The 14,917-nt window shown below is 36.0% G+C and overlaps 1 protein-coding gene across 1 annotated transcript; it reads right to left on the reverse strand.

The window, feature by feature from the left end:
• Positions 1-9,866: 9,866 nt before the first annotated feature.
• Positions 9,867-10,341, reverse strand: LOC107641637 (heavy metal-associated isoprenylated plant protein 27). The gene is given in 2 exon segments (XM_016345121.3): positions 9,867-10,076; positions 10,078-10,341. Coding segments are annotated over 2 exon segments (474 nt in total).
• Positions 10,342-14,917: the final 4,576 nt, after the last annotated feature.

A 14,917-nucleotide genomic window follows, 5' to 3' on the forward strand; every position in this document is an offset into this window, starting at 1 on the left:
TACATTTTGATGAGAATGCACCTTGCATCCCTCCAGGCAAAAAGTGATATAGAATCTCAGGTAATATTAGAATAACATTAATGTTTTTACACGAAAGTCAACTGCAATGTGTATTAATGTAAAATTGATTTCGGCATATATTTCTAGATTATATCTGCCATCTGCCTCATCCTCAACCAGAAAAATGAAAAGAGGTTTCAAGAACAAATATACTGTCTCCCCCTGATATTGTGGTAAGTGTTACTTCTACGAACTTTGGGTGTATTTTCTGTATTGATTTGGGTGTATTTTTTACGTTCAATTGGGTGTAAGTTGTGAATTTTCAATATTTCATTTCTTGTTTCGCAATTCTTGCAGAGCATGGCACTTCGGATCACCCAAAGGGGGAATTCGTATCACTGAAAACGAATAAGGAATTCAGGGTGGAAGACTACCCGAGTTTTATTCCCTTCATAGATAGAAAAAAATTAACTTCGCATCCATATGTAAGTTTTCGTTTGCTAAATTTGTTAGTACGCTTATTTACTTATATGCCAAATAAAATAACACACTGTTGAAATGTGACAATCCTTCAGATTTTTGCACCTGTTTGCCACACGGGGCATTGATGGTTATGGCTGATAAATACAAGGAAGCGGAAATGTCATATACTTGACCCGCTACACAAAAAAGCTCCAAGCAAAGAGAGAAAGAAGCTTAATAAATTCACTGTAAGTTGCCTCTGTCTTCTTTACTTTAATAGATAGGTCTATTTCGTTAGTTGTGTTGGGTGTATATTGTCCATTCAATTGGGTGTATCTGGTGCATTCATTCGGGTGTATTAATGATTTGTTTTGGTATTTAAGGGATATGTATTTTCAAGATTGATAGCATATGCCGGCGGGGAACCTCTACAGAAAGGCGAGAAGGAGAAGGAAATTAAATAATCATATGTTAAAATACCAGGCCAAAAATCAAGGTATAAATTTGTGACTCTGAACATTAAACTTTTCTAAATGAGATTTGTAATTTATTTTCTTCGTTTTCAGCTATGACTGCGCTATCTACGTTATGAAGTGGCTCGAGTTAATTGAGCCAAAAAATATTAAAAAGGGGAAGTATGAATGGGATAATTGGCCACAGGTAACTGTCTTTAGAACTATATAACTCTGTATTACTTTACTGAATTAATATTGCTGTTTAAACAGAATGTACTTTTTAATTGTAGGAGGAGGTAGACCACTATAGAGTGGAGTATGCTTCCCGGATACTATTCAGTGAGATGAATAAACAGAGAGATCGGGCAATTAGAGAGAGTAGTGCTATAAGGCTGTCGAAGCCATCCTCTGTATTATTGAGTTCGTTTTGTCAGATAAATTCTGCTGATATAGAAACTGCGTAATCCAACTACTGGGTAGTTTGTAAATTGAACAAATGATGTAAATATTTGCCATTTATCAACAACTTCTATTCCATGTATATTTTTTTCCATAGTTAAACTATCTGTGCTGTTAAACTGCCTGTGCTGTATTCAAAAGCTGTATTACAGGTGGTAAAATATGAAGGAAAAAATCAAGGCATATATAAACGCAAATTATAAACTGTTACACCCAACGCAAGTCTAATAATACACCCAATATTGTATAAAATATACACCCAAACTGTATGTGCTGTATTCAAAATGTATGAATTACATGTACTAAAATATGAAGAAAAAGATCAAATCAAATATACACCCATAACCTGCGAATTTTTACAGCTTTTGTTCTATATGTATCTATATATGTGTCTATATGTAAATTGTGAATTAACAAAAATACACCCAAAAGAACAGTGCTTTTACACCCATATTCTATAAAACTATACACCCAAAGAGTTATCCCCTGCTGCTGGTACCCTGAACTGATAATTCATAACGTGTCCTTGATATTGGCTGGAATTTGAATGCACTGCTGATGCAGCTTCAAACAGGTTTATCTGAATATAACACTCACACATTAGCTAAACTATTAACGAGAAAAATAAACTCAATCGCCACAAATTTAAAGAACATTACTTTTACCTCGCTTAAAACTTTCGTCTTCTTCTTCTTTGTGGCATTTGCAATCTGTTTCTCCAGCTTTGAACCTAGCCTGTTTTTTGGACGTCCTCTTGTTCGAATCCTTGGCGGGCTTTGAAGCTCGTTAATGGATTCCAAGTTGGCATCTTCGTGGGATAAAGAAGATGTCCCCTTCCTTTTGGCTTTTAATGATTCCATCTCGGCCATGACGTTATCGTACACACGGTGCAGAATTGCAGTCAGCTCCTCCGATTCGGATGCAAATTCGCAAATATTTTGCGAACGAAAAAACCAATTGATCGAACCTCTTGCTTCTTGGCTCCATCAGTGGCTCGTCGTGGCTGCTCTTGATGTGTGTGTGTCGCCTCTTTACCTTCTTGCTCCATCGTTTCAGTATATATCTAGGGGACACTTGGCTTACTTGTTCGAAGCTTAACACGCTTAGTGCGTGACGGCACAGTATCCCTCTCGACTCGAATAATAAGCATTGGCATTTTACCTCGGCTGCAACTGAGTGTAAGTAACCACGAACTTGTTGAATATTGAGCTGGAAACTTGTTCTCCGACTTCGTATACTGAATATCCTAGAGCAGAATTCTTTAATCTGGTGATGCAATTCGCCTTTCCTCCGAATTGCGCTTGGACTTCCCTAAACTTTGCATGAGTGTACGCATCTTGAAACTGAGCTTCAATGGAGGATTTGGTTGCACACGGTATGACCGTATGAAAATCTGCAGCATCTGATTCTCTCTCTGCTTGCTCCCTGCTTCCGAGGCAATTATCGTATTGTTTGACGAACTGAATAAGCGAGCTGTTCCGGGTGATATACTTGTTAAAAAATGAATACATGCTCTCGCTCCTTTGTGTGCTTCTCATCCCTATCCAGAAGTGGTGATCCAGATTGATAGGAACCCATATGTGACGGTCTTCGTACAGATCTGCATAATACACCCAAACACAGACTGTAAATACACCCGAAAGAACATGCAATATACACCTCTGCTGCAGATTTTAAAAAGACATTACCTGAAAGCCACTTGTTATCCACAAGACCAAAATTCACTAGAAAATCGTTCCAATTCCTATCGAATGAGTCTTTGCTATGAGAGTTCTAAACAACTTGGCTCATTTCTTGTTCAATATCGGCATGTTCCTTGTACCCGCTTAATTTGCTTGGAATCTTCTTCATGATGTGCCAAATACATCAACGGTGAACTGTTGTTGGCATACAGGCCTCTAAAGCCCTTTTCATTGATGCGCACTGATCGGTGAGAAACCCTTTCGGAGCGTTTCCTCCCATGCAACGAAGCCAGCATTGAAATAACCATTTGAATGATTCAATTTCTTCGTTCTTGATCAAAGAGCATCCGAGAAGTGTTGACTGACCGTGGTGATTCACCCCGACAAAAGAACCATAGACCAAATTATACCTGAAACAAATTACCATAGTCCAGAATGCAAAATCATTAGGTACACCCCAACAAATGCTTCGTATACACCCAATGAAACAGCCAATATACACCTCTGCTGCGGATTCGTAAAAATGAATTAATTTAGCATCATAAACAGGGGCAGTTTGTTACCTGTTTGTATTGTAGGTGGTGTCGAATGAAATGACATCTCCGAAATACTCAAAGGCAGCTCTGCTTCTTGCATCGGCCCAAAAAGCCAGCTTAATCGATTGATCCTCCTCGAGTTCGAGCTCAAAAAAGAAATTCGGATTCTTCTCTTTCATTCTTAAGAAATATTTCCCAAATTCCTTTGCATCTTCTTGTTTGGAAACATTCCGCACTTCCCTGGTAATGTAATTCCTCACGTCCTTTTCGATAAAATTTAACTCGCGGTGACCCCCGGCAGCCGCAACAAATGATTGGTAGGTTTTGCTTGGTCTGATACCGGCCTCCTCATTATTCTCTATCGTACGACGAATGGACATGCTTAGTTCCCTGTGCTGTTTGAGCATCTCTGCTTTACTTGGACAGCAGGGGTGTGAATGATCGAGCACAACCTTTGAAATGATCCAAGCACCGACATCCTTCAATGTGTGTATATAAATTCTTGCAGGACAGTTTAGACCGGCTGTCGGATTGGTCTTCTCGGTCGGAGATATTTTAGATTTCCATTTTCCCTCTCTGCTACATGTAATCAGTTGATTCTTAATCTCGTTTCCCTTCCTATTTGTGCACCGAACTCTTGTAGAGAAACCTGCAGCCTTGGCGTAGTTCCTGTAAAATTTTCCAGCATCTTCAAGGGTGGTAAAGGTCATTCCAACCTTCGGAACAAGCTCGTCATCAACAACTGAGAGAGGCTGCACAATACGCCGTGTCAGAAACTGTGAATACACCCATAGATATGATTCAAATACACCTAATCATGTCTAATATGATACACCCGAACCGCAACAACTCAACTACACAATGACCTTTAAAGCAATAAACTGTAAATACACAGGCTGCAGAATACACCATGTCAAAAACTAAAAACACACCCAATCATGTCTGATATAATACACCTGAACAACAACAACTCAATTAAAATAACAAAAAACCAGTAAAGTGTAGATACACCCACACTTCTAGAAAAAATACACCCAAAAAAAAACATGATCTATACCCGAGCGTCTGCTATAAATTCCAGGTAATTAATCACAACTAATACATTGAATCGACAGATTCATGTTAATGTGTTAGTTTCACAGTCAATGTTCAGCAATTTTTCAACTACACAATACTATACAAATTACTGAAAGAAAATTCATACTAATCCTATGTAAATCAAACCTCAAGAACTTTGTTAGATTCAAATTCATAATCCACTTCGCCTGGATTCAGCTGACAATCTGAGGTTGAATGATCCATTATCTTCAAAACGAGTTCAAACTTTGATTTCAGAAAACAACAAATCAAAATAGAAAACGAAGCTCGAGTTACAGAGAGAGAAAAAGGTAACGTAAACAAAGAACATACCAGTGAAAAAAGGAGAGGAAAAGAACGATGGAGAAGAAGGAGGGAAGACGCGCGAGAAGAAGAACAACCAAATCTCAAAATAACGAAAACAAAGAAGGAAACAAATATTTTAAATTTGGTAGTTAGATATACGCGGGATCTTATATGGCGCGTGTAATCAACGTATGTGGAGCAGCGCGTATTTTGGTTTTATTGTTTAATGAACTTGTAAAGCATATAAGCCCTAATGGCTTGTATGCAGAGCTTTTCCGAAATCAAAATCAATTACAATAGAAACTTAAAACTAAGATTTCAAACTCAAATTAATAAAAAATCAACCAAGAGGATGAGGGTTCCATTAACTGGACCATTCTTTATTAATGACATGTATTTAATCTTTAGTCAAGGTTTAAGTCTATAAAATAATTCTGCCAATATTGTTGATTCTCAATTAATTATGCAGTTGGAATATCTCATAATATAAAGAGAGACTAAAAAATAAAATAGCATAACCATTTGAAACACAATGGCTCTATTTTTTTAGAAGTAATTTATTAAATATTTAAAACATCTTATAATGCTAAAAGTCTTTAGTATAGTTGCAACATATGAATGAAGAATGGTGAATACAGTGAATGGCCTGGGAACAGTACTGGTTCCCATCCTTCCTGTCATACTCATAGAAAGGTTTGCACATATGGAAGGCATACAAACTGCATACAGTGAATGGTTTTGCCGTGCATAATCTTTCCAACATTATTACCACAGATTGACACACTTGTTCACCCAAAGCCGTCATTGGCTTTTCCTGAATAATACCAAAAAAAAAAGACGTAATTAATGTTATTTAATCTATCATTTAATCACTAAGATATTTGAATTCATAATACCATAAAATGAAGAAACCTCTCCGTGCAACAATATATGTTGATTATTTGAATTAATCATTATATGTTACATAAGTTCAATCACAAATGAAAAAAAATAATTTGAAAACAAAACAAACATATATATACTCTAATGCATACTCTCACAGATCAAAACATGAGCAAAAGTAATTCCAAATCTTATTCACTATGTCTAACCAAAGCTTTGAAATGGAGAGTAACGGTAGTATTCAACCTGATTATCAATATTTGTTATTTTTCACACTTTTTTTTATCATAAAAACTTTAACCTAATACCCTCTTCTGCTGGAATGTCTTTCAAACATAGCATAATACACAAAGCAAACCATATAATTTCAAAAAGGATAAAAATAAAATACAAATCCTTATAACATATAGCTCGTATGAGCCTTAACCATTCAATGAAAAAATAACCTAAAGAACAATAGTCAATCAATCAATGATGAAGATGACAAATAGACCCTTTTCAGTGAAAATGCATAACATAAAAATATTTATCAATAGGTGCTAGGGCGATACAATGCTTTGATATGGAATTTTCAATAACTTGATTTTTTTATAGACAAATAATAATAAAAGAAAACTACAAACTTCAAGCTTCAGCTAGATGAGAAAAATTTTATGTATCTTCATGACAAGCTTTAGCAAATGACGAAAAACTTGAAGATAGCATTCATCCCCCATGAGTTCATAAAACAATCTGATAATTAATAACAGAGGATAACACATAATAGACATAAGTGTTTTTTTTTTATCTCACATCAAGCTTGAAAATCATGTCTATATAAGTCATATAGTACTTACCTGACAATTGTGCAAGGGTTGAAAGCATGCTATTACTCTAACAACAATTGTTGATCTGCCTTCAATTCCATTCGCATGTTTTAATGCACCCCAAAAGATATGCCACAATAGAGTATGGCAATGAAGGCACTAAACTAATAACTACAAAATAAAAAATAAACTAATGTGAGAATGGGTATGGCAGTGTTAATGGAACCTATCCTACCTGCGAAAACAAAGAATAATATGAGTTAGTTACTTTGTTATTTATGAAATGAAATTGTCTCAATTTGAGGATTCATTCATATCCATCATATATACCTTATTTGAGGCACAACTGAACCAAGCACCATCAGCAGAACCACCATGCCAGAGAAGGCTTTGCAAGGAAGAATGTGAACCTGAACCACCACTTTCTTTCTCCAATTCCTCCCTTCTCTTTCAATTATTACATTCAGGACTGCCATCATGGTTTCTTCACCTCCTTGCTTCTGTGGTGATATTATTTTCTTTTTTCTGAGGTTATGCTAATGATAAAGATATGAAAAAATCACATAAACAGTTAAAATCAAAATATTTACCAAATTTCATTATCAAAACTCAAAAAGGAGATACCGAACCGTGTATCATAAACAGTAGAAGTTACCAAATCTTAGTCAATAATGTATTGGACAAATAAGATTATAGAGAGGTGATATGAAATGAAAATCAAGATTTTAAAATATGGTTAAAAAACATATTAAAAAATATAATAGTAATGTCACTCTTAAATTAAAAGAATATAAAACCACTATTAGAAAAAATTAAAATAAAAAATAAACGCAATAATAAATCAATCAAATGCTGACTTCAAAAAGAAAGGAAGAGGACCGAAACAAAAGGGATTGCAAGAAAGAAAGCAGTAGAGTAAGGGGTGCACAAAAGTGTACATATTCACTTGTTATGAAGAAAGAAAGCCGTAGTGTCAGGGATTGCAAGAAGTTAGAGTACCACAAATCTAAATGAAAGATTGGAGATCCCATAAATCTGGCTGTTGCAAGAAAATGTCTCTGGAAATCAAGCAGAGCTGCTGGATCTTGGACTCCGAAAGCTAAACCTTCTTGCCGGGGTTGCCCACGAATTTCCAGTAGCCAATTTGATTTTGCCTTCACGTACTCTGCTCCATTAATGGAGTGATGAAAAGAAAAAAATTGAAAAATATGATCTATGAGGATGATGAAAATGAATATATACTCTGAAAATACAAAGCCAGGACATCAAAAACTAAAGGAAAAATGATTAGTTCATGCTGCATTACTTAACAATCTCATTTGGTTTGTACATTGGATGCAAATTGAAGATAAGAGGGAAAGAGATTAAGACCTTTTGGCGAATTGCAAATAGAATCCCGGCAACAACAATGAGGTTATGGATTTACTGCATCAAAAGCTCCACACCAGGCAAAGACGCCTCTGCACAACAACAACATCATCATTTCAATTCTTACCAAAATTAGAACATATACATCAGATCAAATAATAAGGAACACACATAGCTCATCATCGCAAACCATTATGAATCTGTGACTGAACAAAGAGGAGTATGAGTAGGCATATCAAAATTAAAAATCGTATACGTTCATTTGAAGAAGACGACTACTTACATAAGCAGAGAATACAGCATTATCGCACCAAGACCGTTGATGGCCGCTTCTGGTGCTGCAACTATGACTTCTCTTCCGTTCTGTCTATTGCCATCCGAATCATCTCAGCCTCACCAAACTGCATGCCCATTGTTGTCGATGCCAGTATGCATCTCTCGCTCCTCCCTGTCGTGTCTCTACTTCTTCCCTCTGCTTCCCCGCAACAAACACAATACCATAATGCATGTCACCATCAAGAAATCTCGGTTTGACAAAGAGAACACAGAGATAACAAAAATAAAAGAAAAGAAATGATGCAGAGAGAAATATAGATCTAGGAGAAGAAAGACATGAGAGAAGATAGAGAAAGAAAGAGAGTTATGATAAGAAGAAAATTGAAATTTGATTATTTGAGAGATGGTTTGAATGCTTGATAAGGTTGTGCATATTTAAAATTCAAATTTCATATCAAATTACATATAGATTTAGTCAAAATTAAAAGGACGGACATTAGGAACATCTTGAAAATGAAGATGAATCCTTGTCTGGTTGCAAATCTAGTCTTTACGGCAGAAAGATAAAGACAAATATAAAATTATTATATCGTTGTTGTGCTCTTTGCTTTCATAGTCTCATTGCATGTGCTCTTTGTGGCGGTGACTCAGTACCTTCCAGCGATCTGCTCTCTTTCGCTGATTCCTCCTCCGTATCCATCCCTACAGCATTGAAGATCACCACAAACTCCACCGCACCCACTGCGACCACCACCGACATAGCATGGTCCAACACCGCCATAGCATGGTCCACCACCGTAGCAGTCGCCATCTCATCCACTGCCGCAACCCTACCACCAGAGATAGCGTTGCCTCCACCGCGATGACTCCCCGAAAGGTTGGATCCATCAAGTACAGTGACATTCTCTATCTTAGTGCGTACACTAACTCTATAATCTCCACTTCTGACTTAAATTAGGAACAGTAAGAATTATAAGAAGAAGAAGAAGATTATACAAAAATAGAATCATTAAAAGGAGGAGAAAAAAAGAAGAGAAACTGATGATGAAGAAGTAGAAGAACCGAAAAAGAGGAGAAAGAGATAAAATTGGAAACAAAGAAGGGAGAGAAATCCTTTTTTTAGTTTTAATTTTGTATTCAAAATTTAAAATTTGAAATTTCAGGAATGTTTGTACATGTAAATTGTAAAGCAAACTGAGAAAGGGAGATTAAAAAATTGGATACGGTCATGAAAAGTGTGGTGTAACGAAATTAGTTTGATGTAGGAATGTAATATAAGAATCATAATGATTGAAGACCTTTAAATTTTGGTGGATGAATACATATAATAGAAATTGAGAATAAATCTGATAAAAGACAAGTAGGAATTCCACTATGAGAATAACCTTCTTTTATAGGATTAATTGGACTTTGTTATTGTGTTTAGGCTTGTCACTTTTTTTAGTTGTTAGTGTCATTGGACTTTTTTTAGACTTACGTACTTATGCCACTTTGTACAATGACACTGTACATGAAGCTCCACATATGACATACACAGCATTGAATAACCAAGATACATCACATAACAGTGCAAGCATTGGGGTTTTCATCGCTGAAGGCGGTGGTGTACTTGACCTCGAAGGAGCTAGCACGTGCCAGTTGAGAAGCTTCTGGATCCAAGAGCACGTTCCTGACGTATCCAGGCGGAGCCTTCTTGTCATAAGCCTCTGGCGCATACGGGTGCGGAACGACGTCGTATGGTACATATGGCCAGAACTCTGCTTTCTTTCTTCCCAGTGCGCTGCCTCACGCGCTCTAACACTTTCTCTGGATCCACGTAACCCTTTACAGTTAACTTGCTCTGCTTGGGTTCAACTTCCACTTCTGTCACGCCTTTCATCCCCTCCACTGATTTCTTCACCCTTCTCTGGCACCCTTCGCAATCCATCTTCACCTTTATTTCCACTCCCTGTATTTGCTTCAGCTTTCTACTTTTGTGCTGTATTCCACACCATTCCTCACACACCTCTCCAATACTATCAAAAACACCCATTATTGTTTATTAGTTTTTACGTGCCTAATTAATCTAAGCTAGCTAGTTTGCTTAGTTTATGAAATTTTTGATATAGTCCCAAATGAGCAATCATAAGATCAAATGCGGCCCTGCTTTTGGCAGAAGATTCTAGTGAAAAAAAAGTGAAACAGATTATTCTAGTGAAAATATTCTTTTTAAATTTTTTATTTTCTTTTATTTGCCGTGGTGAAAAGTGAAGACGATAAACCTACCCACCTATCGTCCATATAATCATCATCATCCAAGGTGAAAAGAAAAGAACAAGTTTGTAATTGACCTCAAACAATAATTGATGTCTAGTTTTAGTCTTCTAGTTATAACAATTTAATACGATTACCAACATTGATAAGGAGCTCAAGCACATGCATAAAAATAAATAAATAAATAGTTAATAGTTAAATTAGTTTCTTAAAGACATATTTAATACTGACAACTCTTGGATAGACCACAATGTTGTTGGTTTCGCCAGAATTACCGCCAAAAACTTACAGATTTACATGAATCGAAACAATGCCTTTAGGTCTCTCTGAAATTGCCTGTGTTGAGAACCACCGGTAGGCAAAAGTTTTAAAGTTAATTGTAATGCAAGCTTGTATCAGGATTCAAATTTAGCGGGATTTGGGTGTATTATTAGAGATTCTAAGGAAGATTGGGTCTCGGGCTGCTCTGGAAGCATTTTCCGACCCCTGGTCTATCATCAGATGTGAATTATTTGCTGCTTGAAAGATGCTGGTTTTAGCTTGGGATTGCGGTGTAACGACCAATTTCTGGTACATCATGATCATACTAGAAACTGAGCGCTACCAAGTTGTCTTCCTAATTATTATCTATTATTTATTATATGAGCCTGATTCGTTGTTAAAAGCGTAGTTATTTTGTGAGGTACTTTTTTTTTGAAAACGTTTGAATTAATAAACAGAATCATTTATAAGCAATTCACAACTGGTAGCAGATAAAATAGTTATAAACAACCATACATAAATATATCACAAGCAGTTGATATCATTCGGTTATCCAGCCTTTATTAGAGTAAAGATCTTTAGTTAGGACACCCCTAGATATAACTAGATAATAACTATATACATATATATACATACAACATCCCAGGTCCTGACCTGTTCAAGAAGTCCCTAAGCTGGCACCCAGGCTAGCCTATACTCTATACTCACCTAGTCCCTCTAAACTATTAAAGCGAGGGAAAGTACGTTCTAGGTCTTCAAAACTCAAGTCAGGTGGAACGTCATCAAAAGGTGGAAGGTCGTCTACTAATCCTCTGCACGATCATATGTTGTCAAAGAGCGTCTCTCAAGTACTTCATCGAGTGGCCACATAACGGCAACATTGTACGGAGGACTTAGGCTAAAGTTTGTAGATAAGCAGGGTGCAGACGTTGGCTGGCCTCACAATATATAAATATAAACAGGTAACAGAGTTCACTTTAGACTCAGAAGACTACCTAGAATGGAATCCTCTTTGCAGAACAGTCATTAGTAAACTACGGAAGGGTGCTCATGCTTCCATCTGAAGGGGGAAGAGAGAGAGAAGGGGTAAGAACTGGGGAGTTCTTAGTAGGGTCGGGGTTATTAGTTACGTTCATTAATTCTGTGTTTCTTAGCAGATATATAGCAGAATACTGAGAAGTAGTGAACAGAAGATACAGATAAATAGAGACAATAGAGAAAACAGAAAGCAAAGCACAAGCAAAAGAATACAAGAAACAAAACACAGACACAGTGAATAGAATACAAACAAAGAAGGCATACATTCATTCAACAATCATAACAGAGGAAAATGCACAGCCAAGTATGATGCATGTCTGTCCTATGCAGGCCATGAGCTCACGTGTTGGTTTACACCCTGCAGCCCGACATTACCTAGGAACTAGTCCTAGATATGGCTTATTTTCTGTAGGTGAACTTCGGCCTACAAAAATAGCACTCCCGTAAGTGAACTTCGGCTTACAGGAATAGTCTAAACACAACACAACAACTTTCTATAGGTGAACTTCGGCCTATAGAAATAAGACCTCTGTAAGTGAACTTCGGCTTACAGAAATGGTTTAATCACAACAACTTTCTGTAGGTGAACTTCGGCCTACAGAAATAGCACCTCTGTAAGTGAACTTCGGCTTACAGGTATCACAACTCTCTGTAGGTGAACTTCGGCCTACAGGAGCAACACCCTGAGATACACAATTGATATTCACTGTAGGTGAACTTCGGCCTACAGGACCTCTAGGGCCAATAGAAAAGCATCAGATGAACATATAATAGAATATCATGCCACAAGGCTTAACTCTTTATCTTTATACTCTTCTCCTCTATTCTCTTTGTTATATTACTCTTTTCTCATTATCATCATTCAATATCATTCTCATTGTTCATCATCACTTTCACATTCTTATGCAGTACTTCTTTCTTTCTCTGTATCTCTTTACTCTGTTTTAATTACTCTATTCTCTGCATCTCTTTTCTCTTCTCTGATTACTCTTTTCATCTGTATCTATATTACTCTTTTTCTCTTTATCTCTTTACTTTATTCTGGTTACTCTGTTCTCTGTGTTTCTTTACTCTGCTCTGATTTCTCTGTTTAACGTATATATTTAAAGCTTATGTAAATTTCGGTATGAATAGTTAGTCTGTCCCAAGTATAGGTTCATTAAGTCTATACTGAAACAGTTTAACTTTTCATATAATACCTAACCCTATTCGCAATTCCAGGACTAGCTATGTTGCCCTAGTTCGTTCACTAGTCTCTGTCTGTTTTTCTGTCATTAAAACTTTACAGACTTTTTCTTCGATTTTTATCTTTTCTTCAACTTTTTATATTTTATTTATCTTTGCCTCACTAATATGTTTTTACCACTCCCTAAGTGTTTTATGAAGGTAGTTATGAGATTCTGCGCTTCAAGTTGTCTTTCTAAAGCTTTTACAGAAAACTGCCTTTTCCGCATTATTTTATTATTTTTATTAAAATATTATTTTTAATTAAATATTATTATTTAATATTTTATTATTATTTATTATTTTATCATTAATTTTCGAAAATTACCCCTTTTTAACTTTTAACCTTTAAAAATTTACTTTTACCACCCGTAACTTTTAATATTTCTACTTTAACCACCCTAACTTTCAGAAATTACAAAATAACCCCCCAAACACCAAATTAATTACTTCCTTGCCCTTTTATGAATAAAAAAGGTATTCTTCATTGTTCTTCACCACACTCAAAGTGTTCTTCATGTTCTTCATAAATTCTTCAGATTCTTTCTCTGTTTTTACCCGTTTTTCAGTCTTTTCAGCAACCGATTTTTACTATAATTCATAATAAATTAGCAGCCACTAAAACCCCATCTTTTCCACATGATTTAAACACAAATTGAACCTCAATTTAAGCTTAGGGTTTTCGTTTTCCATCTGCTCCAAGAACATGAACTTTAAAGCTTGAATTTCATCAAATTTCATCAAATTTTCATCAAATTTTCACTAAGAATCAATCATATATGCAACCAATTTTTAGCACAGCCAAATCATACAACATTCACACAACTCAAACACAAATAATCAAGATTAATTTCGTTACACCCTACCTTGATTTGCTGCTCCAAATTCGGTTAGACTTTCAGGTGGTCCTTAAGCACTTTTTCCTCCTAAATCACATCAAAAACAACTTTAAATCCAAAAACTCTCAACTGACCAAATCTCTCTCAGCATGTTAGGAAGAGATATCTCACCTTAGACTTGCTGAAAATTAATGTTTCTTGGCCCTCAAGTCAAGTTAAGCATGATTCCTAAGGAAGAACATCAAGAAAACACATGTTTTGCATAGTTTTCCTTGAAAACCGAATTGAAAAGGGAGGGAGACAGCCATCTCACCTTAATTCCATCCTTGATAAGTTACATGGTTATGTAGAGGAAAAAGAGAGGATCATTTTGGTGAAATCGGAGTTTTGATTTGAGTTTTAGTTCAGAAGAAATCAAGTTTTGAAGATTAAGTGTTCATGAAAGTTTCTCTCTTTTCTCTCTTGTTATTTTCGGCCAAAATGATGAAATGAGACAGCCTTGGAGGTCTTGGGGGTGTAAGGTGAGTTGTGATTGGTTGGCTTGGAGGTGGATTAAAATAATATTAAAATATCTCAGGTGTATAACTACTAAAACTAGAAGTATCGGAACACTTGCAAAAATATCTCTAAAAATTATTTTCTGAGCTACTAGCATAAATGACACTAGTAACATATTTATTATGAGAATAAAACATGAATAATGAGGCCTTAGCATTGCTAAAGTCATCAGAGAGTGCTGGTGCTAAGCTACACCAGTAAATTGTGAACCCGGTTAAATCGGTTTTCTGTTTTTAACTAAAACTGATCAGGTAACCTTATAATATCATTCAAGAGGCTTCTAATACTCATATAATGATGGTACTATCCTATTATCTCTCTTTTCTCATGAATCGAGTCCGGTTTGTCAAACTGAGACTATTTACGAAAAACCGAATCAAAACTCCTAACCGATACGGTTCAAAAACTAGGTTCTTCGCGACTGCGTTATCGAGC

The sequence above is a fragment of the Arachis ipaensis genome, chromosome B5 (assembly GCF_059453495.1).
Source record: "Arachis ipaensis isolate K30076 ecotype BB chromosome B5, ASM5945349v1, whole genome shotgun sequence".
Lineage (NCBI taxonomy): Eukaryota > Viridiplantae > Streptophyta > Magnoliopsida > Fabales > Fabaceae > Arachis > Arachis ipaensis.